The 26,637-nt window shown below is 43.9% G+C and overlaps 1 protein-coding gene across 1 annotated transcript in view; it reads right to left on the reverse strand.

Annotated features, from left to right (window-relative positions):
• LOC147673377 (hepatic lectin-like) overlaps nt 1-26,637 on the reverse strand; it is a 39,368-nt gene that overhangs the window by 6,551 nt on the left and 6,180 nt on the right. The window contains exon 4 of the mRNA XM_086945495.1: nt 20,568-20,677. Coding sequence (XP_086801621.1) covers nt 20,568-20,677 — 110 coding nt within the window. The remainder of the gene's footprint in view (nt 1-20,567; nt 20,678-26,637) is intronic.

The raw sequence follows: 26,637 nt of genomic DNA on the forward strand, positions 1-26,637 counted from the left end.
GTTCAACCTGCTGGACTCTTGGAGATTACAAAACCCCACAGGTAGGGAATATTCATTTTACTCACCACCTCACAATTCCTATACATGTATTGACTACCTATTTATCACCAGTAATGCCACTGCTAGAATCGTAGAGACGTCAATAGAATCCAGGGTGGTATCAGACCATTCCTGTATCTCCCTCTCTATATCCAACATAAAACCGACCACTCGTCAGTCCCTTTGGAGACTGAACAACGGTTAGAAAAAGCACAGCATAGGAAAACCATAGAAACTGCAATGCAGAGTTACCTCCTGAACAATAAAAGGAATGACACGTCTGACCTAACACGCTGGGAAGCTCTAAAAAGCACTGTTAGGGGTGACATTATTAAAATCAGATCAGCCATAAATAAGGAATACAACAAAGCCCTTGATGAGTTAGAAAAGGAGATCTCAACCCTAGAAAGTAAGCACATAGCATCTAGAGATGTATCAACAATGAATGAATTAGTGAACAAGAAATATGAATATAATAAAATAATAAGTTATAGAGCTGGAATTTGGATTAATAGGCAAATGAAATTCAGGCTCTGCGAATCAAATAAGGCAGGTAAAAGCCTAGCTGCGTACTTAAAGTTTAAAGTACAGAAGAACATGATTAATAGCATAAAAGATCATAATGACGTTATCCATTCTGACCCAGACAAGATTGCTGAAATTTTCAAAGATTTTTATAATACCTCATATTCTAAGAACAAAGATGTAGACAATGCTAAAATTCAGGATTATCTAAATAAGTGTGACCTCCCAGCTCTTTCAAATTCAGAACAGTCAGAGCTCAACAGCCCAATAACCGTCCTGGAAATCTGGAAATTGAAAAATCAGTTAAATCACTTAATTATGGGAAGGCTCCTGGACCCGATGGGTTTAGTGCCAAATGTTATAAGTGTTTCCCCTCGCTTTTAGTTCCCCCACTCTTACATATATTCCACAAATTCACTAAGACAGGCAAAGTTACAGGAACACTGGCTGAAGCCATCATTGCAGTATTACCTAAGGACGGGAAAGATCCGACACTCCCCAAAAACTACAGACCGATTTCACTCATTAAATTAGATTGCAAGCTTTTTGCAATGATTCTGGCTAACCGCCTACAAATATTCTTGCCTAAACTTATTCATCCATCACAGGTTGGTTTTTTAAAGAATAGACTATCCAGCGATAATACCAGGATCTTAGCCCATGTGTTGGAAAAGGCTAAATTCACTAACTCGCCTACAGAAGCCATCACGCTCGATGCCGAAAAGGCATTCGACAAAGTGAACTGGACATATCTAGAAGCGGCACTAAATAAATTTGGGCTAGGAGAACATTTCACGCGGATTGTAATGTCTCTGTATTTCATCCCCTCGGCTAGGGTCCGTGCAGGAGGTTTGATCTCGTCCTCCTTCCAGTTACGACTGGGTACTAGACAGGGCTGCCCCCTTTCTCCCTCATTATTTTTACTAGCCATTGAACCCTTCTTATATCACATTAAGAACAATGATCGTATCTCAGGGGTCCATTTGAATGATTATACGGTCAAGATTACCGCTTACGCCGATGATGTTTTGGTGGTCTCTGAAGAAGCTGATAAGGCCTGCTCTCATGTCCTCAATTGATAGCTTCTCTAGGGTGTCCGGATATAAGCTAAACAAAGATAAAACTCAAGTAAAACTCCTAAATAACCTCTGTAGCAAAGAGATCATGGGTGACTCCGGCCTTTCCTGGCAACCTAAATGTTTTAAATATCTGGACCTTGACTTTGATAAAGACCTGATCTCTACCCTCCACACCAATGAAAATTTAGTCTACAAAAAGATATCCACATTACTGGAAGGGTGGTCCCCTAAATATCTCTCATGGTGGGGTAGGGCTGAAACTTTGAAAATGATGGTGACTCCTTTGGTTAATTAACTAGCTAGCATACTACCAATGACATTCTCCTCTGACTTTCTGAACAAGGTCTACAAGCTCTTCAACACGTTCCTCTGGCAGGGTAAGAAACCCAGAATATCACTGAATAAGCTACGGCTATCTAAAGAAAAATGCGGTCTGGGTCTACCTAACTTTAGGAATTATCAAACGGCATTTCTCTGCAATCAAGGAGCTAATTGGTTGACCCTACACCTGGACTATACTCCAGTCTGGCTGGATATAGAAAAGTCACTCATCGATAAAATGCCTTTATCTGCCCTTCTCACCATGGACCTTTCCCACCTCCCTCACTCACAATATGTTCTCCTTAATACCAAAAGAGCCTTCCTACGAATAGACCACCTATATAAACTAAAAGTAAATAAGTCTAATTTGACCTCTTTATGGCGAAATCCATCTCTAAGGATTGAAGGTAGTATGCTCCAATGGGAGCTCTGGTCTCAAAAAGGAATAAACCTAGTAAAAGACCTTTATGCAGGGCCCCACCCGTTACCTTTCTCAATCCTTCAGAACCAACACAATTTAACCCCCATGGATTTTTATGACTTCCTAAAATTGGAAGCTCTCCTTTCAACACGTTCTATTAAATCCTATGATCCATCATTAGCTTCTCAATTATCACTAATACTGAAAGCCGGTCACACCGTCTCCAGAATATATAAACTCCTATTACCTAACCCAAGAAAGCTGCATAAACAAAACGAGGCCAAATGGGAATCCAAACCCAATTCCACAAATATCTCATTTGAATGGGACAAATTATATAGCACAGCCTTCTCGAATAAAATATCCCCTATTTTATCACAGACTAAGTATATGTTACTCAATAGGTCTTACTGGACTCCGGTAAAACTTTTTCAACTCCGCCTAACCGACAGTCCAACATGTTGGAACTGTAACTCTGCAGTCGGAGACCTCACTCACATGCTTTTCACCTGTCCCACCCTACAGTTATATTGGGATAGAGTTTACAAATGTATAGCTCACATCTTCAACATCTATCCTCCCAGGCAATTTTCATATATTTTATTAGGCGTCCTGGATCCAGCACTGGTCAATGCTAACGATCGACACTTGATGGACCTCCTGCTCACCTTAGCCTGTAAGGTCAAATTATGCAAATGGAAAAATGCTAAGGATGTTTCTTTTAGAACTTGACAAGAATGGCTGTCCTTCCTAAGAGGTGCGGACAACCCGGCACTTCATACCTCTCCATGGCGTAAGTCTCACCGGAAACTCTGGAAGTGCCTAGACGCATCATCATTCTCATTTGACCCGCCATGAATTCAACCTACTCTAGCAATATATGTAACTACATTTTATCGACATTACTATGAAGATGTAAGCTATAATGATGATCTAATCCTCTTGCATGATACCATCCTGCTTATTTATATGGTCACTCATGGTATATATATACGTTTACTGCTGTTTTCACATCCTGTGGCCTCCATGTAGCCATTGACTGCAACTAACTGGTACTTGAGCACGTCAGCATGTATGTAATGATTAACATGTATGTATTATTTGATTCGGATCCGTTATTATTGATATTTCACTTCTTTCTTTTTTTTCTTATCTTCCTTTATTTTATGTATGTATTTTCCTTTGTTTTTGTGTTTTCAATAAAAATGAGTTGAATTGAACATGTAATGTATGTTTTTCTTTCCCAGCTATAGGTACTACTGACCTGAGAAGAAAGGTGAGTTAATTATCTACCTATATAGGATGCTTACAGCTTAGCACCCTAACATTCGAAACAGGTCCTGAAGAAAGCCTCTCGACCTTTTGGGCATCTGTAGGGGCTGAAACATGTTGACCTTTTGCTTGGACTACAAGGTGCTGTAGAACAATAGCACTTCTACACATGCACCACCATATTTTTTAACCTTGCCCTCTTTTCTACCGAATAAAGTTTGTTTGTGAAGGAGAGTTTAGCAATTTTAATCCGCTTCTCCTTTGTTCACCCTATTCCTGATCACTACTGTCAAAACCAGTTGGCCAACCTCCAGGTGGAGGAAAGCATAACTATCAAAATAAGACCCAATGATGATGCTTTCACGTTCTAAGAGAAGCGGAGAACCACGAAATACTGCTCCATCACTCCTGTACATGAATGAGGGTTTTTAAGTTGGTTACCACACCTGACCCTGGTATTAAAGGTACTAGTGATCCATTCTCCCTTTTGATTACTTACCTTCGACAGGAAGCCAAATGGATCAGAGCTTCTTCCTCCCTCTATTGATTAGAAAATTTTAGAATGGTGTCACCATTAATTTACCACCTGACTGCTATTCTTATGTTGTGATAATGATGAACGTCCCTCGCCGGTCTCCGCATATCACCGAGTCCCCAGACCAGTTAAAGAACAAAGTCCTCCACTGGCTTCAGGCCAAGTATATGTTTACGGTGTCTCAAGCTGGTCAGATTCTGTTGGCACGAAGGACGGGGTGGATTGGCCCATCTAAGACCTTTAAGGGAGATTGGGTTATTATTAATTTTAAATACTCTAGGTCTACGGGCAAGATATCCTAATCTCGCCTCTTTAATTCCGGAAACATTAAGCTTCTCCCACTGGGTTTTTTCTACCGTCACCTGCACTGTGCGCATCTTGCCCCTGACAATCAATTTCCTGGTCATTACCTAATGCTTAAATTCATTTAACCTTTTGTTTTTGAAGAATCGGAAAACCTCCATTAGTGTGCAGAATCATTCTTTCGCTAGTAAAGGTACAAATACCAAAATTTATCATATCCTAATTACTTCTTCAACTCGTCACCTTGCTTATATTTTTGGTGTAAGCTGAGATGCTGTGAGTGACCACAACCCATTAGTTTTATCATTGTCCCTTTGAGCTAAAGGTTCCACAGTCACTAGCCATGCAAGGCAAAATGGAGTCCTCATCAAATGGACAGGGTTGATCCTTTGCACATAACACGAAAGCTACTAACCACAAATGTAAATTAGTTTAACTACTGCCTGGGCCACGAGGTGGATCAAGATTGGTTGATTCAAGCTTTTGAACCAATCACCAGGTCGATTAATTGTTTTCTGACGTGGCCTTTTAGACCTAGGAATTCCAAAAGACAAGGCTGGTTTAACCATTCATGTAAGGTTGTATCCAAGTGCTTGTGGATAGCCCTGAATAGCTCTCCAAGGGACTTTCTATCCATTAAACAACTGAGAAAGCAGTATAGAAAAGCGCTCCCCTCTATGAAAAAGGATCTTAGGGAAGAGGCCTGTCTCAGGCAGCTGAGACCAATGTTTCCCTGTTTTGGGGCATGGGTAACACACCTTTTTTTTAAAAACGATTCACCGGGGAACTAGTTTGTCTTTCTTCAAGCATTGGTCGACCATTTTTCAAAGACATTTTATCCCTTTGTGGGCACAAACTCTGAGAACAGCCAAAAGGCACTAGTAGACGCACGTAACAGCATTCCCCGAATTAGTAGTGGGACCCTTGCATTTATGTTAGACAAGGTCCTTTTAGCCTTAGAAAGGCGCACTGGAGGAAAAGCCCCAGGCCTAATGGGTGCTGGTTGATGCATTTAGAGCCCTGGTTGAGAAATGAACCCCTATTTTTTTTTTATTTCAAATCTTTTTTATTGAAGAATAAGGATAAAAATAAAGACAATACAATAAATCTTTAAAGGTACAAATGAACAAATTCTTGGTATCATGACACTTACAATAATCAAAAAGCAAATCAAGGGAAGAAGATAAGAAAAGGGAGAAAGAGAAAGAGAGGTAGAGAAGGGAAAAGATAGAGGAGAAGAGAAGAGAGAGGTGAGAAGAGAGAGGACAGGTGTATCCATAGAGCAATAGTAGTTGGTTTACCCAGACTTGGCACACTGTGTGCGTAGCAGAGAATATGCAGTAAGTATACAAAACCAAAAGCAAACACCTCAAATTCCACCTAGATACTGTCTAGGAAAGTCAATTGTTGAGATGCATATCATGGTGGTTCAAAGTGGGAGGATGACGCATCTAGGGATGTCCAGAGTTTTTTGTTCGAGGGCTTCCAAGTGGCTGACTGTAGTGCAGGATTATCTGCCCCTCTTAAAAATGAGAGCCATTCCAGCCACATTTTGAAGTTGACTTCGTCGAAATTTTTCCATTTGTAAAGAATGACCTTGCACGCCAATGTCAGCATAATGTCAAGCAATTGCCTGTCATGAATGTCCGGCAATTGTGTTTCCAGAGGACCTAAAATGACATATATGAAGTCTTGGACAGGCGTGATTCCAAGCACTTGTTGAATGTATGTAAATATTTTACTCCAAAATGTTCGTAATAGGGAACAATGAAAAAACATGTGTGCCAAGTCACCAGGAGCTTCATGGCAGTTCCAACAGGTAGGCGTATCCCTCAGTTTACATTTAAACAGTCTCTGGGGGGTCCAGAACACTCTATTTAACAGCATATATTTAGTTTGACATAGGATCGGGGATATCTTGTTTGTCAGTGCGGTGTTGTGTATCACCTCCCAGTCTAATGCAATGCCTGTGGAATTAGGTTCCGCTTCCCACTTAATTTCGGTCAGCCTATGTGGTTTCTTGGGTACGGGGAGGAGCAATTTATATATTCTTGATACAAAATGGTCAGCATGGTATAGTATTCGTAGCCGGGTCACAAGCCAGGGTAAGTCTGTGTTGAGGGGGCATTTGGAGATAGCGGCCTTCAGTTTTAGGAACTGGTAAAATTCTATGGGTGGTAAGCTAAACTTTTCTTGCAATGTCGAAAAGGGCAGGGGTCTGCCATTATCATAGAGGTCATTCACTATGTGTACACCTTTTCCAGCCCACACTTCCCAGTAAAGGGTTTTCCCTTCTATCCGGATCTTAGGGTTATGCCATAGTGAGAGTAGGGTGGATCTCTTAATCACTAGAGCAGTCTTATGATACTGGTCAAGTCGGAGAAGTGCTCTTCTGGTATTTAGAAGGATGTATTTAGAGTGAGGTATATGGGCCAGATCCATGGTGAGGAGAGACGAGAGGGGAGCATATGCTATTAACGACGTTCAATATTTAGCCATACTGGAGTGTAGGATGTATCCTCAACCAACCAAAGGGCCCCTTGCTTACATAGGAAAGCCGTTTGGTAGTTCCTAAACGAGGGCAGGCCCAGGCCGCCCTTATCTTTTGCTAGCTGCAGCTTTTTAAGTGATATCCTGGCTTTTTTCCCTCGCCATAGGAACTCTCCGAACAGCTTGTCTACCTTCTTAATAAATTCGTCTGAGAAAGTCATGGGGAGCATGCTAGCCAGGTAGTTAACTAGAGGCGTGCACATCATTTTTAGAGTCTCAACCCTACCCCACCAGGACAAGAATTTTGGTGACCAGCTGTCTAGCAAAGTGGATATCTTTTTTAATGTTGAGTCTTCATTTAACTTCAGAGTCGTAATCAAGTCCTTCTCAAAGTCTAGGCCTAAATATTTAAAAGCTTTCGGTTGCCAGGTAAGGCCAGATGTTCCCAGAATTCCTTTATCCCTGATGTTGTTTAGTAACTTAACCTCTGTTTTATCCTTGTTTAATTTATATCCTGAGACTCTGGAGAACCCCTCAATTGTGTCCATCAAGGCCGGGATGGCCTCGTCGGCTTTTTCCGACAAGATCAGGACATCGTCGGCGTATGCAGTCAATTTTACGGTGCAATCACCAAATGGAACCCCAGCAATGGCTTCATTGTGTCTGATGTGCCACAAAAAGGGTTCTATTGCCAATAAGAACAGAGAAGGCGATAGTGGGCAGCCTTGTCTCGTCCCTTGTTTTAGGCAGAAAGAGGAAGAGAAGGAGCCGCCCGCTCTGACCTTAGCAGTAGGGCCGGCATATAAAGCCATTACGAGTTTAGTAAACGTCTCTCCTAGGTTGAAGTTACGTAAAACTGCCTCAAGGTAGGACCAATCTACCTTGTCGAAGGCTTTTTCTGCATCTAGTGTGACTGCCACCGTGGGGGTCGTCAAAAGCTTCGCTTTTTCTAGAGCATGGGCCAGTACTCTGGTGTTATCACTAGATAGTCTATGTTTTAAGAAACCCGCTTGAGACGGATGTACTAGGGTAGGGAGGACTTTTTGCAGACGGGCTGACAAGATCATGGCCAGTAATTTACAATCAAGGTTAATCAGGGAAATCGGCCTGTAGTTCTTTGGAAGTGATGGGTCTTTGCCGTCCTTAGGCAGGACTGCAATAGTCGCCTCAGCCAACGTGCCTTTGACTTCTCCTGACTCTGTAAATTCGTGAAAGAGGTTTAGAAGAGGATCAACCAAGTCTGATGCGAAAGTTTTATAAAATTTGGCCGTGAAGCCGTCCGGACCTGGTGCTTTCTTACATTTTAACCCCTTGATCGCTTTTTCCACCTCATTAGCCAAGATCGGCCCATTCAGACTGAGTTGCTCCTCAGGCTTTAACTTTGGTAGTACACATTCTTGTAAATATTCCTGAATTTTGTCCTCCGCCACCAACTCGTTTTTAGAGTATAGGTCCTCATAAAAGTCTTTAAAGACCTCAGTTATCTTTTGGGGGTCCGAGTGAGCGACTCCCGTCGAGTCCCTGATAACATTAATAGCATTCTTTTGTACTTTAAATTTTAAGTATGCTGCCAGGCTCTTACCGGCTTTGTTAGATTCACATAGCTTAAACCTTCGCTTCCTATCCAGCCACACTCCCGCTCTTTCGCTCACTAGCTTGTTATATTCGTATTTTCTGTGGGTCATGATATTGAACGTTTCCCGGTCCCTTGTCATTTGGTGTTTGTTCTCTAAAGTAGCTATCTCAGCTTCCAACCCTTCTAACTTCGCATTACAATCCCTATTCATTGCTGAACGGATTTTGATGCACACCCCCCTGATTGTACTTTTCAAGGCCTCCCATCTCACTAGTTCTGAAGTATCCCCTCTCACATTAGTCTCCAAGTAAGATCTAATAGCCTCCAAGATTTTTGTCCTATTCTGTTCTTTGTGCAGGATTTCTTCATTGAGCCTCCAGGACGTTTGTTTAGGGGACGGTTTAATGTTACTGATGGACAGAGATATACATGAATGGTCCGACAGTACCCTTGGTTCAATTGAAGTATCCTCTATCCTTGCCACACCATTTTGTGTAATGAAAATGTAGTCAATACGGGAGAACGAGTCGTGAGGGGAAGAGTAGAATGTGTAGTCTCTATCAGTAGGGTTTTGTATCCTCCACGCATCAATTAAATGGAATTGTTGGCATAGTTTGATGAAGGCATTATGTGACTTGTTTGGTTTGAATGTACACTTAGAGTCCCTATCTAAGGCCGGGTCATGCGGAAGATTAAAGTCACCCCCAATTATGTGTATCGCCGTATCAGGCACCGTTGCAATCTGCTTGACTAAATCCTGCCAGAATTCTAAATCATTAGTGTTAGGTGCGTAGACATTAGTGACAAAGAATTCCGTGTTATCCTTAGTGAATTTCACCGTAACCCAGCGACCCTTTTCATCTGATGAGGATGATAGTAGCTCTACCTTGGACTTCTTTGACATTAATACCAGAACCCCATTCTTTTTACCGAGTGCACTAGATCCTACAACCTCTGTATAAAACTTGTTGCGCAGAGTGTAGAACTGTTTAGCATCCAATTTGGTTTCTTGCAGCAGAACGATGTCCCCCTTTTGTCTCCGCAAATAATCTAATATCTTTTGTTTTTTAACGGGCTGATTCAGACCCTTAACATTCATGGATAAAATTTTCAATCGATCAAGAGAGATTGTACCAAGTGGAGTGGACAGTGTTCTATGAGACATTTACCACAGTGTATGTGTCATGGTTGTACCAAGAGAGCCAAGGGAAAACATAGCACTCGGCGCATCATGTAAGGGGCATATTGTTCTGCTACTTAAGCTGAAACACAGTCGAAAACCACAACCAGATATTTGGTTACCCAAGGATATAGCACGCCTGGTCTGAGTATGGATATACAAACACATCATATGCATGATACAACTTGTCCAATCAGGAGCAAAGAGATAGATCCGAAAAGAAAGAAGCGGTACAGAGAGGAGAGGAAAAAGAAAGAAGGAGAATGAAGGAGAAAGAAGGAAAAATAATACAAACCATAGAACACAGCACCCATCCCTCCCAATCCCACGCAACCCCCCACCCCACCCACCCCAATTGTGATACAGAAGCATGGCGACGTGAGGAAAACCGCAGTAACCCCCCGTCTAAACTTAGTCATGTATAGACATTGGAACAACAATACATAACGAAAAATGCATATAAAAGACTATGCAAGCAGTGGAACGTTGGAATGATGCAGCAGAACCGACATGTGAACAACAGCGCATACACAATATACATTCTCGTTAAATCAGAATAATTCCTGAGTGCTTACTAGACTATGATTATCGAACAGAAATTTGAGAATATAACCTCATGGCCCATAGGAGATATTATAGCGTCATATCCTACACTAAAGGCACGTAATGGCTAGTAGTATCCAAGTCGTCACATCAGTGGTGAAAAAACCTAAACAAGGAACAATAGAACATCAGTAATCAATAATCAAAGAGTCACAGTTTTGTCAGAACGAATCCGGTCTACTCCGAGTAACCTGTCAGTATATCAAAGACTGGAGTTAGACAGCACGTTGTGATTTATATATCCCGGCCACCGTCACTTCGGGGCCAACAAGGCGAGCCAGCACTAGTCAAAAGGATCAGATCAATAACAGCTGGACCACGCCAGCTTGAACTAGGGAGGTAAAGTAAAGAGACTTCCAGGTCATCATAGATCCTCCAGTTGTGGAAGGTTTCCGTAGACTTGAGACCTATCCTGTAAGAACCCAGCAATAGTTAAGCAGAGCTGACTTTTAGTAAGAACAGAGCGCAGAAAACTTTATGACAGAACCTAACGTGGTCACTTGTATCCTGAGGCAGAGGCCGAGGCTAATAGACCATCCGGGTTATTAATTTCCATGTCTCGCTCCATGTCTCGTTCTTCTACATCTTCAAGCATACGTTTGAGCTTCCTGGGGTCCGTGAAGTAGTGAGACGATCCTCGTATTGTCACCCTATATTTCGCTGGACCTACAAAACCAAATTGGTATCCTTTCGCCGATAGTTGTGGACGAAGGGCAAGGAAGGCCTTCCTTATTTCCACGGTTTCCTTACTGTAGTCTTGAGAAATGTAGACCTTAGAGTCCTTCCACAAGATATGATTGTGCTTCCGCACGAAGGCAAGGATCTGCTCCACGTGTTGGTAGCGTAATGGTTTACAGACGATGGGCCTTGGGCCTTTCTGCGTTTTAGTGATTCTCCCTGGGACTCTATGTGCCCTATCAAATTCAAGAGGGTTGGAAAAAGTCAGGTTCGTGGCTTTAGTGAACCAGGATTCTAAGAACTGAATGCATGAGCCTTCCGACTCTTCGGATCCTTCCGGAATTCCAAAAATCCGTAGGTTCCCCCTCCTATTCCTGTCTTCCAACTCGGCCAGTCGTCTAGTTGTCTGGTCAGAGGAGATGTGTAGGTGTTTCAGAGCCGTTGTAGTTTTGACCTCTATGTCCTCCAGTCGACTGATCCGGGATTCTGTTTCTGTCAGGCGCGCATTGGTGTCTCGGATATCTTGACGGATTGCCGCCACTTCCTCCTTGGTGGCCTTGGCTAGGTCCTTCACCTCATCCAATCTGTTCAATATCATGTCAAGTGCGTCCGGGGTAACTTTCTTTGGCTTGTTTGGCGATCCCGGGTTAGAGTGATCAGATTTAAGTCTCTTAAAGGTTCCTTGGTCTTTGGTATCCATTGTGATCGCCGGTTCTTTCTCCGTGCTATCAAGAACTGTAATTATTGACCTGAAAGTTCCCTTCGGTATTGACGCGGTATTGACGCGGAGCAAATAACCAGCAAATAACCAGCACTCGGCTACCTCGGAGGTTGGTCAGCCAGAACTCAGCTCACTGATGATAGCATGAACTCAGGCGTGGCTTGGACGCCGAGGAAGATGGCGGTTTGAAGCGTCTCTCCTCCCGTCACGAGCGTCGTCAAGCAAAATTGGAACACCTTTCCATGCTTGTAGCGGGGACGTGATCGGAGGATCTAGCGTCGGATCACTCCCTGCCTGTAATGAGCCGACCCTGGGGCCCGTGGCTGCTCCGGAGCGAGAGCTGCGCCGAGTGAGGCGTCCATGGCGGCAGCGCGACCCAAGGGAAGGAAACGGAGCGTGTAGCGAGCTCCTGTGAAGCGCAGCGGCACACCCGAAGTCCTAAGAGGAGAGAAAGTAGGTAAATGAACCCCTATTTTGACCAGAATGCTTAATGCGGCAGCTGATGGCACAACGCCATCTAGCCGGGCCTAATCCATTCTAGTGCCCATCTTTAAAAGGGGATCAGATACGATCCCCAGTGCTACCGCCCCATCTCCCTCCTTGACACCGCCACAAAGTTGCTTGGCAGGGTATTTTGTCTTTTGAAGGCCCAGTATGGGGACAGTGGAGCAGTGTGTGAATTGGGATCTGCCTATTGGTAAACATACTAAGGCTAAATCTGATTTCCATCATCTGTGTTTTGCTAACCGTAGCAGCGCCTTCAGGTTTGTGACACCTATTGCTCTCTCTCAGAGTCCCTGAGAATATTATTCATTTCCTGTCCCAGTTGTATGATATTTATCTGCAAAAGTTTGTTATGGCCACGCATATATAACCCCGCTATCCATATGGTCAGTATACATGGTCTCAACATAATTTTCTGGCCAGACAACACCCAGCTTCTTCTCTCACACACCGACAACCCCACCACCACCAGAGCCAACTTGCAAAGATGCATGACAAACGTCATTGACTTGCTGAAGAACTACTGCCTGCAGCTGACCACAGACAAGACGGAAGCCCTGATCTTTGGCAACAGCAGCAACAATTGGAACGACTCCTGGTGGCCATCAGACCTAGGACCCACGCCAGAAACCTCAGAATCATCATTGACAACAAGCTCAGCATGAAATCACAGATCAACGCCGTCTCTTCTACCAGCTAACTCACTTTGGGCATGCTAGGTAGGATCTTCAAGTGGCTACCCCTACACACAAGCTGCACTATAACACAAGCCCTCATCAACAGCCGACTGTACTACGGCAATGCCCTCAAAGTACAAATTTCAGCACACCTCCTACAGAGACTTTAGACCATACAGAATGCTGCATCCAGTCTCATCCTCTGCTTTCCTCGACAAACCCACATCACACCCCACCTCAGGAAACTCTACTGGCTCCCCATACTAAAGAGTGGCAATTTAAGTTGCTGACCCACGCACACAAGGCTCTACACAACCAAGGAACTGCCTACATTAACAAACCCCCGAATTTCCACAAACCATCAAGAAGACTACGCTCCGCCTCCCTTTCACTTGACCATATTCCCTGTATCTACCGAAGCAGATGTGGAGGACCCTACTTCTCCCACATCGCAGCAAAGACCTGCAACAGCCTCCCTACCTCCGGACCATCACCTCGCTTCCAAAATTCTGAATGGCCCTCAAGACCTGGCTGTTCGAATACGTCTCCGGGACCTGCAAGAGCCTGGATTCCCTATTGGTAGATTAGCCACGCTTTATAAATCCTGATAAGAATGGAATTAAGAATGGTCTCCCTCATTTTATATCAGAAGAGGATTCAGGCAGGCCTACGTCCTGCTCCATTCCCTTTTTCCCTTTTTCATCAATGCAGTGGTTGGTGCCCTACAGGCTCTGCCGGGCAATTCGTCTATATTTCTTGGATTTTCGGCCCCGGGGCTTTTGAATGGAGATGACATGGTCCTAAGATGTAGAGGGGCTGTCGGTCTGCAGAGACTGATAGGCACTTTTGAGGACTTTATGGAAGCTAGGAAATTAAGCATCAATATAGCTAAAACATTTACGATGACCTGTGGTGGAAGCAGCCAGAAGTGTAAAACATTTTTTATCAAGGGCTCTCCCATCGTAAAGGTCAATTCATTTGTGTAGTTAGATATCTTCTTCACTAATAATGGTTTATGGACTTAACATATATAAATCGCTTGACCAAAAATGAGTACAGTGTGCGAGGGAATTTTTATGTTCTCCCGTAAACTTGGTAGTCGACCCATTAGGGAAATAGTCGACATTTACAAAGCAAGAGCCCTTTCTGCCTCTATGTACGGAGGAGGCCTGGGAGGTTATTCATCTTGTTGTCCTATTCAGGTGGAAGAGAATGCTTTCCTTAGGTGCCTATTGTTTACCCCTGCCTCTACATTATCCACCATTGAGCATATGGAAGTGGGGCTAACCCACCCGGGGGACATGATCCCTTTAAGCCCAATTTACTTTGGCACTCAATTTGGGCTAAAACCGAAACGGCTTTTACAAAATTCATCAATATGGATTGTCTAGCGTTAGACCATGTCTTTAAAAGACAGTGGCTATCCTAGATTAACAAAGTCTCTGAATCATTGTTTGATACCTCCATGCTCGAAGTTCCCTACAGAAACCCTGCTTTACACAAATGTGAGGATAAGGCCTCTTTTTTAGGTGCTTGGAAGGAAAAGAGGGATCTTGTTGATCCCCAAAAGTCGACAGTTGTCTCTTATTTGTCAGGCCCTATACCCGAGGGCCTCCAACTGCATCTTCCCCGGGTGAGCAACACTCAACACCACTTAGTTCTTACAAGGCGGCGGCTGGGCATAGAATACCACCTTGTTACAGTCCCCATTGGGAATCAATGGCACAGAGGACCAGTACCGTGCCCATGTGATGGCGTTTCGAAGCAGAGCACTCAGCACTTTTTATTATTCTGTTGTTTTCATGACGGTCCAAGGAAAGTTTTCTTGAAACCAATCTTTGTTGAAAATAATATCAGGGATCATAATGTTGCTTTACGGTACCTGTGTGCATTGGATCACACTACATGCTTTAGAATAGCCTGTTATATATGGAGTGTGTTTCAAACTAGAAAACACAAATCTAGTTACACGTAGTTTTTGCCTATTTTAGATGGTTCTCCCATTAATGCTGTGCATAGTTTGTTTTCATATTGCGGTTGCCTGTCTGGGTGCTATTTGCCTTATGATATTTCTTACACGAGTTGTTTATCATAATTGTAGGTTCACTACCCCTTCTTTTTAATTTTTTTTTATTTGTGTTGCTGGAGTAATTCTATGCTGGGGAAGCCACTTGGGTGCTATTTGTAGCTAACATTCTTTAGCTGAGCTTCTACTACTATTGAACAATCACTCTCCTGTCTTTTTAAATTCATTTTTACTTTAGTTGTAGCATTTCAATGCTTTTTGTACTTTTATGTTCCAATGAGATTGTGCTGATTAAAGATTCGCAAATTGCCTGGCTTATCTTATTGATTTATCTGTCTGCCAATCCCTGGTTGTGTCATGACTCTTCTTATTTCCTCTATTTTGTTCTCTTCTTCTCAGTCATTCCCACTCTTCTCTGCTACTGACCATCTGCTTTTCTCTTTCCTTATTCGTCCTCACTTTACCCTTGCACATTTTTTCGTGAGATTTGTCTTTATGTGAAAAGTCTTTCGCAAGAATACAAAGCTCCACTTCTTCTCTTCCCTTCATCATCTTCCACTTACAGGTTACGCCTTCATTCCATTGACAATTCTGATTTAGGTACAATCTCCTGAATGCAGCCAAATTCAGGAATTTAACCAGGGAGCACTCCAGGGTTTCAGTACAACCTGTTGAAATCTGATTAGGTGAAAGAGCACAGTATGGTAAACAACTTCCCCTATTAGTACATCATCCTCAATTCCAATAGGTTTCATCAACGAGACCTATTGCATTTTCAGTGCTTGTTTTACTCCAGAGCGAATATAAGAACTTGGCCACTTCATGTTGCTGTCCTCTATAGCTGGTGTCATATCACACTTCCTTTTCTGCGATCCATTAGCCATATGCAGTGAAGAAGAGAAAAAACAACAACAAAACCAGAAAGAAGAGAAGGGCCTGAACAATGGACCAATGACCAGGTGACCAGATACAGGTTAACGACCAATATACCGCCAGGGAGTTTGCAATACCTATTGCACTTTACTTAAGGACAGTGACAGGAAAGGACACCATAGTGATTGTTGCATATGATGTCACACCACACCAAATGAGAAATAGGCCCAGCTTCAGAACGTTCAGCGAGTAATCACCCAATAAATGAAGAAAAGGACAACCTGAAGAAGGTCTCCTTGGATCCCATCTAAGCCCACACATCAAACATGCTGCCCAATGGCAACTGTGTGAGCTAGGAGAAGAAAACAGACTATTTCAGGACATTGGAAATAGAGATACGGGATCACAATCCCATCAATGATCTCATCCTCTTCCATCAGTGTGAGTGAAAGACTATACAGCACGAAATGTGCTCAAGAGATGGCGGTACCGTCAACAATTCGAATGGCTCACCGATTCCTTGGCTTTTGGAGGAAATGTTATGTCCGTTTAGGAAAGAACAAACTAAATAACACACAGGCACATGCGTGCTGTCACAGGAGCAGTGTGGAAATACACCTAGTCTAGCACTTTAGGATGACATCTGCGTGACAACTGTCTGTGCTGGGTCTCACTGAGCTCCCAAACCAGCACATAAATTGGCCTTGAGTAAAGAAGGTCTGGGTGGCAGGTGGACTGATAGGTGAAGGGAGTATTGTATTGTAGGGACGTTCAAAGTGAAATATGGACATAGGTAGGAGTAGAGTGAGGTTTGGGTGGGGTAGATCACATACTTTGTTACAGAGAAGTGTGGAAATTACGTGATGGGGAAAGGAGAGAGGTCTGTAAGATAGGGAAGGATGGAAGGTACTTTGAGCAATATGGCAGTGCAGGTGGAGGTTTGGGTAACAAAGATAGCTATGGAAACGTGCATGATAGGGAGGGCTTAGGAGAGTCTTCCTGATAGGGAAAGGAGGAGCGGGATTTTGAGAGATAAAGGTGGTGTGTGAGTGGTAGGATGGTAAGTGGGTTTGAGTCATAGGAAAGGGAGGGTGTTAATGTGTGGGTGATTCGGTAGAATTATAGTGACAGGGTGTGTTATGAGCGATGAGGAAAGATAGATGACAAGTTTGTGTGCTGAGAGGTGTGGGAGACGTTCTCTCAATTTGTAGAAGAATGAGTGATAGGGTCAAGAAGGACCGAGTTCTCAAAAGAGATAGAGGCACATATAATTTTAACCTCAACCCGAAGTTTCTGCCTAACGCTTACTATACCACTCGGCCTATGCCTATATTTCATACATACCCTATCCCTAAATACCACCCTAACCCTCCATCTTAAGCATACCATAGCCCTAAAGGCTACCTTAGTACAAACCCCAATACTAAACAAGAATGCGCACCATTTTGCAATCCTAAACAAAGGGTCAGCCTTTGGTCGGACAGTGCCCTGGGCCGAACCAAATTTGGCACCCTCACTTCTGAGTGAGTGTAAAATGAAGCAACAGGTCTCCTTTGTGTCCACAGGCTACTCACTGGATGATTACATTAGAGCAATGAGTGGCCTCTGAACACAAACACCTCAACCCCCAACCCCAGCTCTACTGAATCACACACAGCTCAGCTGCTTCAATGGTACACATTTTTTGATGAGGAGTGGGTTATGGGATGAGGGGCATGGGAATGAAGGTAGATGGGAGGGGAAGGACAAGGGAAAAGGTTAAGTGAGGGTTAAACTTAGGTGCCTGGGGAATTTAGAACAAATTTCAATAGGTTAAAAGAAAATGAATCCCTGAAGCTAAATGAGACCCCTGAATGCATGCCCATAGTGGAGGCAGCTCGGTTCTCCCCTCTGAAGGCTGCCGCCCTGGGCATAGGTCTGGCTCACTGATGCCAAACACTGAACCTGCCTAAACATACCGAGGTTCAGAAGAGAGCTCAAAACACACCTGTTCCTTCACTAAAGAGCCTGGGCGCCTTAGTCTGGGTAGGGGGCTCTGGGATCTCTCACTCACCACAGCGCGGGGACACGCCGGTGGGCGGAGCCAGGCGCTTTACAAGCTTCCCTATTATTATTATTATTAAACTTAACCCAAATTCGATTCTTAAACCTAAATCTAAGACTACCCCTTACAGTGCCCTTAACACGTACCTTAACCCTAGAAACATCAATGTAGTGTTGTCAACGTAAATACCATGTTGGAGTACTGGTATGTGTTGTGCTATGTGGCTGGACATTTGAGTAATGGGGCGGGGTGTATATGTGTGTGATTAGGGAGGCAGTGGGATTGAGTTAAAGGGGGTTAAGGAGATGGAGAGACATGCATAGAAGTGTTGGTGTGTTTGAAGGAGGTGAGTATGATGGAATGTGTGGAGGGAAGCTCGCCTGACAGTTGTAAAGAGATCTGGGTGATAGGATGTAAAGGACTGAATTGTAAGGAGGGATTGCTGTGGGTATTTGGGTTACAGACGGTAATGAGGATTGTGTAATGAGGGTATATATGCATAAGGAGAAGTGGAAGTAAGATTGGGTTTTTGAAGGTGTAAGGTTGCCTAAACTAGAAAGGTAAAGACGGACCTGGGTGATAGGATGTAGAAGACGGGTTTTGAGTGGCAGGAGGTGATACAATCTGGAGTGGAGAGGTAACTTTGAGCGAAGCGCCACTGATCACTTCTCCTGGCTGTGTGACGGGTGGAGCTGGTGAGCATCAGAGCAGAGCACACGTTGAAGTAGGGGAGGAACCCGAGCCAGTGCGCTCAGACGCACCCAGTCAGCTGCATGGAGCCACCCAGGGTTCCTCCAGCTCAGCTCCCTGGTGAAACTCAGGCAACCCAGGGGCTTGCCTCGGGGACTCCCGGGACCCCGATCTCTGGCATGAAGGAGCTTTCACTATTGCTGTGTATGAAGAAGAACAAAATGATTCCAGGCAACATGGGGGGTCTGGTCAACCCACTTCAAGAGCTGAGGCAGTGACCCAGAAGGACCCCCAGCTCAGGCGGTGGCATCTTCACTGGAAGAACTCTATTAGCTCGGGCATCGCCCCCCCTCTGTTCATGAATGAATCCAAAGAGAGGCGCATGGACAGCAGGAGACAGCAGGGCATCCCTGCAGAGGCAGAGAGGGCCATGCCGGCGGGGTACCCGACAGGCATGAGGTGCTGACACTGAGGAGGGGGCAGCAGAGAAGACAAAAGGGCCCTGCTACCCCCGGCTGAGGGGGCATGGAGACCCATCCAGGTAAGGTCACGCAGAACCTTTCTTTACATTGAAGAGAGCACATGGCATCAGTGGGCATTGTTATTTACACCAAGAGATCAAATGTCATTAATAAGCATTATGCTGGGATCTGTGGGGGTCGTCTGGGACCCTGGACTTCTCAGGAGGAAACTTGCCATTTTTAGAGCTGTTGGGATATTTGAATATGAAATGATGGAACGTAAAGTTAATAATGAGGACAGCTTTTGGGGTAATTGTGGTCTTCGGGGAAGCGTTAATAATATAGTAATGACAGTCCCCGCGAAATCTGCGTGAGCTGAGGGCTGGGGATTGTTCCTACCCCCAGGGAAGGGTGCAGTGTACAAGCATGGCATGTGATGTGGTCTTGGGGATGTTCCTACCCCCCAGGCAAAGGAGAAGGAGGGCTTTGGATGAGGCCTGGGGGACGGTCCTACCACATGGAAACAAGTCCACAAGTGGTGCGCGTGAGCAGCCCACCTCTCTTTCCTTCTTTCATTTAGTTGCTTCCCTGTGAAATGGATCCAAAAAAGAAGAAGCCTGAGAGTGGTGCGCGCGCGCCACAGCGAGACATGTGGTTTCAATTATCGCGCCTGTGTCTGGGCACGATACTTGAAACCACATGGCAGCGGTACGCGTAATAGACACCAATAAGCCATGGGCGGAGCAATGCGCCCGTCTTTGGCCAATTGCATGCTGTCTTTGAGAAAAAACGCACCCAAAGGCCAATAGCGTGGGCCAAAAGGAAAAGCACACGCACAAGCGTGTGCGATTCCTAGGTCCGTTTTGAAACCCCCTACAAGAGGTCTCTCACTGGGCGAGCATTGCTGCGCACTGCAACACAGGCGCGAGACCTAAAAATGGGCCCCTAATTGTACATCAGGTGAATACCACCCCATGTGCAGTCAGTATTCTCTGGTGGAATATGGAAACAAGCACAAATTGCAGCCCAATTGTATGTGATCCATAGAATTTTTTTCTATTTCTCTTCTCCCAACTGTGAAATTACATCTCGATCTCTTGTTTTTGCTCAGCCATTTCCTATTTGGATGCTATTTCCCATGTTTTCTATCACACAGTTCATCTAAAACTATCAATTCTAGCTTCTGAGTTTAACACATTTATTTAATCTGATGTACTCCTTTGTTCCTTTCATACTACCATTCTTGACAACATCAATTTTGACAGTCAATGATACAAGAATGAATCATTTGATAGCTGATAGGATGTATGAGTTCAAGGATAAATGGCTAAGCATGTAAGATGTGTTATTGCTCGCACAAACTCACCAAGGACAGAAGACGCCCTTTTAAAAATAAACGAGACCTACTGGCCTTGCCCATGCCTATTACCTTTAGTTAACACGTCACTGTTCTAGATTCGGTGGTTTGGTAAATAAAATAAGGTACAAATAGAAATCTATAATATACAGAAATATAAATGATGTACTTTTTGCTTGAAAGGTGACTTACGCTTCTGATTGTAAATGTAGACCGTTCACCCACTTCCAGACACCTTCTTGATCCCTATCCGTCAGGCCAATCCAGTGGATATCCTGCTTTGTCGTGTTTGAGATGAAGAACTGTAGGAGAGCAAAGGGAACAGGTTCTGCAAAAGATTACAAATCTCAGAGTACTTGTGGTATTTGTGACCTGTCTCAGACCCAGGTGGCCACTTTTGATGCTAGACAACTCATGGATTCAACGGAGCTGGGTGCACACAAGGATTCTGAAACTTTACTGACCAAAACCCTTTGTATGGAAAAATGGCCGCTGGGAGTAACAGGTCTTTTGACCTGCGGTGCAGCAACCGCTCTCACTAGGATACACCTTAAATAAAATTTCTTTATGATTTGAGATCTATCAAAACACTGTTGGATTCCTTCAGGCATGTAACCATTGCCAACTTTAGCAGACTGTGCCACAATGTCAAAGCAGAGAAGTGTGCACTGCTTGCATAAGTGCAGCATATTTTCTACTTCCTTTTATCCTGTATTCAATCCTAGATTTGATAACATCTTCCCCTCTCTCCCTACACCATCTCCATACATCTTTTTATGAGAAGAGGTTTACACAGCTGTCAGCTGTAATGTACCTGTGTACTGGGTGAGGGTTGCCTGGACCATTACAACTTGTCCTGAACAAATGTTGTTGTGGTAAACATGTCTACTCCGTGTGCTACATCTGCTGTGTTTGTGAGTAGCTTGCACTTATGCTGCCTTGGTTGTACTTTTAGAAATAATGGGGTGACCCTGTAACTGAATCTGGGCGGGTAATTAGACAAACAATAATGGTTCTGTTGGGAGGAAAAAGTGTACTTAAACAAGGTATTTCAACCTGTAATCAAACTCGTGTGTCCCTGGTGGGGTACAGACATAGTAGTATAAATCATTAAACACTGACCCCAAATGGCTAAGAAAGTAAATCTTTAGTAATACACTTTCTCAATACTTTTGACTTTATCAAGCATTGATTGAGCTGTCCACAATACAAAAAAACATATATAGTGCTATACAACGTAAAATGTGAAAGACTAATACAGATTTACAAAAACACAGATACATACAAGTTACAAATATTTAAGGTTATCAACTGTCAACACAATAGTCATTAGGCAAAATGATATCTTTTGTTACAGTAAGATCTATAGTATGGTACGTCGACGTTTCGACCCTGGTGATGATGCGCTGACTACGTGCATCTGGGGCGGGTCTTCATCAGGACTGGGAAAAGGGTTGGACAGCCTATGGATAAGAATGACAGAATGTCAGGGCTTTCCATGGGTCAGTGAGGGATCCAAATTGGTTTTAGGAGCACATGATCGTGTGCATACCTTGATTCTATTTTTTCTGTTGTTATGCTTCAGGTGCCTGTCCGTCGACTAGGCACACTGGATGTGGTTGGCTCACTGCTCCTAAAAATGATGTACAATGAACCTTAGTATCTGCATGAAAGGCGTAAATGAGGTAGTGCTGTCTGGATTGGCATTATGAACATACCTGGACTGTGTGTAATGGGTTCTTCAACAACAGTCGGTAGCCGGATTACTACTCAAGGACGCCTTGGCTGCTGCCTAAAATAATAATGGGTTGTGTTTCAAGTTCAGTATGTGACACTGGGGGATGCTTCGTGTAGAGCGACGCACTAATCAGGATGTGGGAATTTCCCGTGTAAGAGTTTATTTTATTTATTTATTTTATATTCTTGTAAAGCGCCAGACTAGACCCCCGGAGGGGTATCTCCGCGCTATTGCTGCAACAGGGAGAGTTTTGAATAAATTGAGTGTCCAACCTAAAAGGAAACTACAGAGCATTATTTGTAGGGTACAGGTAGGTTTTTAAAGTTTTCCGGAAGGTCAGGTGGCTGGGGAGAGATCTTAATTCCGGGGGCAGAGAGTTCCAGAGTATTGGTCCGGCATAAGATAATGCACGGCCACCTTGTCTGGTCTTTTTTACTCTGGGTACTTGCAGTAGCTGCTGATGACTGGAGCGCAGAAGGCGCCCAGGAACGTAGGGCTGAAAAATCGTGGTCATGTATTTTGGACCCTCCCCTGTCATACTCTTATGAATAGTACACAGTGTTTTAAACTGGACTCGTTTCCTCACTGGAAGCCAGTGGAGTCTCATCAGCAGGGGATGTGAGGGTGTCCTTGGGGGGGGCGTTCAGGATAATCCTTGCAGCTGTATTTTGGATTACCTGCAGTTTACTGAGTTGTTCTTCGTTTGCTCCGAGGAGCAAACCATTGCAGTAATCAACCCTGCTGATGACAAGAGCCTGTACAAGCGTCCTTCTATGATGGTCCGGTATGTAGGGGAAGACACGCCTTAACATACCAATAGCCCGGAAGCAGTTTCCAGCAACTTGGTTAACGTGGCCCTTGAAAGTGAGCTGCTGATCGAAGAGTACTCCCAGGTTCCTGACTGAACTCTTGGGAGTAGGGACAGGGCCCAGCTCTAATGGCCACCAATCGGATGCCCAGTGTGTCGCCGCTTGTCCAAAACACATGACCTCTGTCTTCCCTACATTACACTGCAGGCAGTTAGATGACATCCACTCTGCAATGGCTCTCATGCCATCTGCAAAAGATCTTTTTATTGCAGGTGTAAGATTTTTAAAGGGAAAAAGGAGTTGGGTGTCGTCGGCATACGACACAGGGGTGAAGCCGAAAGATCTTGCTAAGTTGGCTAGGGGGGCCACATACACATTGAAGAGTGTAGGACTCAAGCACGAGCCTTGCGGCACTCCCTTGTTGAGCTCCCTAAGGGTGGATTTGTGGGAGCCCAGCCTAACTTCTTGATAACGGTCAGTCAAAAAGCTCTTCATCCATGCCAGAGCCACTCCTTCTACTCCCACCTCGCCTAGGCGGTTGAGGAGCACCGTGTGAGACACCGTATCAAAAGCGGCGGAGAGGTCCAACAGCACCAGAATCATTGAGCTGCCATCATCCAGTGCCATTTTGATGTTGTTAGTCACTGTCTGAAGAGCTGATTCTGTGCTGTGGTTTGGCCTGAACCCTGATTGAGAATGGTCCAGGCCGTCCGTCGCCTCAAGATGTTGAGAGAGATAGGTGTTCACGTGCCTCTCCGTAACCTTGCCCAGGTAAGGTAGGAGGGAGATGGGTCGTAAATTGGAGAGGCCTGTCCATGGGGAAGATGCCTTTTTTCTAATCGGGTTCACCACCGCCTTTTTCCAGTCTGCTGGAACCTGACCTTTTGTTAGTGAAATATTCACCAATTCTAATATGGAGGGACCCAGGAGAGAGATCATGGGGCCAATCATTTTGGCGGGAATAAGGTCATTTGGGGACCCTGATTTAATTTGGCCGCAAAGGGAGAGAAGCTCTGTGTTAGTGATTGAGGGAAAGGCTGTTAGGAGTGTTTTATTGTTGTTTGTTGTCGGAGTCAGAGGATTACTATTGATAGTTTTATTTATAGCGCTGTTAGCTGCCACTATTTTTCCATAGATGTTATTTATTTTATCCTCAAAAAAAGTCGATACTTCATCACATAGATCTTGTGAGAAGTCCTCTGAGCTCTCACACGCAGTCGGTTTAATAAAATTCTGAAGAATGTTAAAAAGCTCCTTAGAACAATTGCCTGCTTGTGATATCTGTTGCGTGATATGCTGTTTCCTGGCAAGTTTAATGTTTTTGTAGTACTTTGATTGAGCGTCTAAAAAAGCTGTTCTGTTACTCTCGGTTTTCCTTTTTCTCCAAGCTTTCTCGGCTCGCCTACAGTTTTGTTTTTCTGCTCTCAGTTCGGAGGTATACCAGCTATCTTGTTTGGACATAGGATACTGCTTATGCTTTTTCAAGGGGGCTACAATGTCAAGGGCTAGCTTTATAGAGGTGTTGAGTTTGGCTAGAGCCGTATCAGCTGTGTCTGTTATCATAATTTCCGGATCTTTCCAAAGTTCCTGGATTTTAAGGTGACATGAGGATTTCTGTTAAAAAATTACGGGTTTGAGGTGTGATACTCAAAGCCCGATTGAGTGCACCAGTGGCTTCTCATACTCAAATGGACAGGGGCTAAATGAGTAGAATGGTTAAAGAAGGAGTGACCCTACCGTGTTGTTGAAAATCATTGTTAAACACTCGGGGTGCGTTGTGCGATATAGCAAGCCCGAGTGTATGTCTAACCCAGTGACTGTGCCTTCTCGTACTCCAAATAAATACAGGGCCGGTCGGGACGATAAATATTTACATTACGGCTAAATATTTCTGGTGATTCTAAAAAGGATTTAACCATGCCGTGTGTGCCGTTATCTTAACATGGGCGGCGTTGGTGAAAAACCAACCCTCGATTGTTTTTAAAAGTTGTGAGTGCGCCGAGTGTATTATCAAGGAGGATTTAAGGCCAGTCTCATGCTAAAGTTAAAATTAGTGAGGGCGCCGCATCGTAGTATATCAGCAGTCTAGGAAAACACTTACTCGAGCGACTTGGAGGAGCGACCGTCTCCTTGGATTGTTCGCCGTGAATGCCGATATGGGTGCCTGTAATTGTTCTATTTGACCTGCGCCGGGTGTCTGCGCGCACGTGTGCAGCGTGACGAACGTGTACAGTAAATGATTGGGTAGCTTTCCGGAGTGGGAAACTTTACAAAAATTACGAGGAAGTCTCATATGTTCATATCAAGGAATTGATATACATCAAAAAGGCCTACCATATATCTGCAAAGTTCGAAATGTAAATCTAAGGATGTTTGTTCTTGTTTTTTTTTTATTGTAAATGAATCCATTTATACAATAACTGACGAAATAGAAAGTGAAGGGAACCCATAAGTTTGAACTTAAAACATACATTTGTACGTTGATTTCATTTGTACGCGGTGCTTCTTAATCAGTCGGCTTATTTCAAATGTATCGGTAAGTTAACCCTTTCGATGCTGATGACGAGCTGAGCTCGTCATCACCCACGGGTGTCGTGTGCTGATGACGAGCTCAGCTCGTCATAGTGCCACTAAAATGGCATTTTCCAGCACAGGGGGGGGAAAACGCCCAGCAGCCATGTGGTTAATTACTAACAACACATTATACTGAAAGAGATTTCAATAAAATTGGAACATATTGATTGCATTCATGTGTCGGTAAAAACAAGTTATGTTGGTTGCAATTATCCCTAACTCTTAGCGTTTACTACGATTAAGGGAGTGCCCTACTGGAGTCAATTGACAATGGCTTACATGCTGGATAATACGTGAAAACACATGATTACATGCTGGATAATACGTGAAAATACATGATTACATCACAATAGTCAACGTTAAGATTCCTCATGTTTCGGAAATTGTCTCGGGTCTAAGATATCTTTTGGCAGAACACCATTAAACCGTTAAATACAGTTGGAACATATTGATTGCATTCATGTATCGGTAACAACAAGTTATGTTGGTTGTAATTATCCCTAACTCTTAGCGTTTACTAAGTTTTAGGGAGTGCCCTACTGGAGTCAATTGACAATGGCTTACATGCTGGATAATGCGTGAAAACACATGATTACATGCTGGATAATACGTGAAAACACATGATTACATCATAATAGGAAACGTTAAAATTACTCATGTTTCGGAAATTGTCTCAGGTCTAAGATATGTTTTCGCAGAACACCATTAAACTGTGTATCGTTATACTATTGTGGGGTTGGTTGACTGGTAACTGTGTGATCGGATATCTAGGTGCTACGGATATGACCGATGGTCTAGATCTGGTCTTGTTAGTAGCGACATCCTTGATGTGTACAACCTATGATGTCATCGTACTTGGAAATGAAACTAGGGTCATATCATGATATTGCAAGTGTTATAGTCTGCTCATCTGAACATACGTCTCTTCCTGCTCGTTGAGACCATGAGTGGTGGTTTCCATAGTGTGTATCCATCGACATTCTTTGAAATTGAGTTGGTTGATGATGTTGCCTCCTCTTTTGTGAAGGATGACATTTTCAAGCACAGTCCATTCGATCTCATCTGGTGTGTGACCTAGTGAGCTGTAATGTTCCACTAATGGCGCACCTTGTACCTTGCACTTGATTCTGCTTTGGTACTG

The sequence above is a fragment of the Lissotriton vulgaris genome, chromosome 12 (assembly GCF_964263255.1).
Source record: "Lissotriton vulgaris chromosome 12, aLisVul1.2, whole genome shotgun sequence".
Classification (NCBI taxonomy): Eukaryota; Metazoa; Chordata; class Amphibia; order Caudata; family Salamandridae; genus Lissotriton; species Lissotriton vulgaris.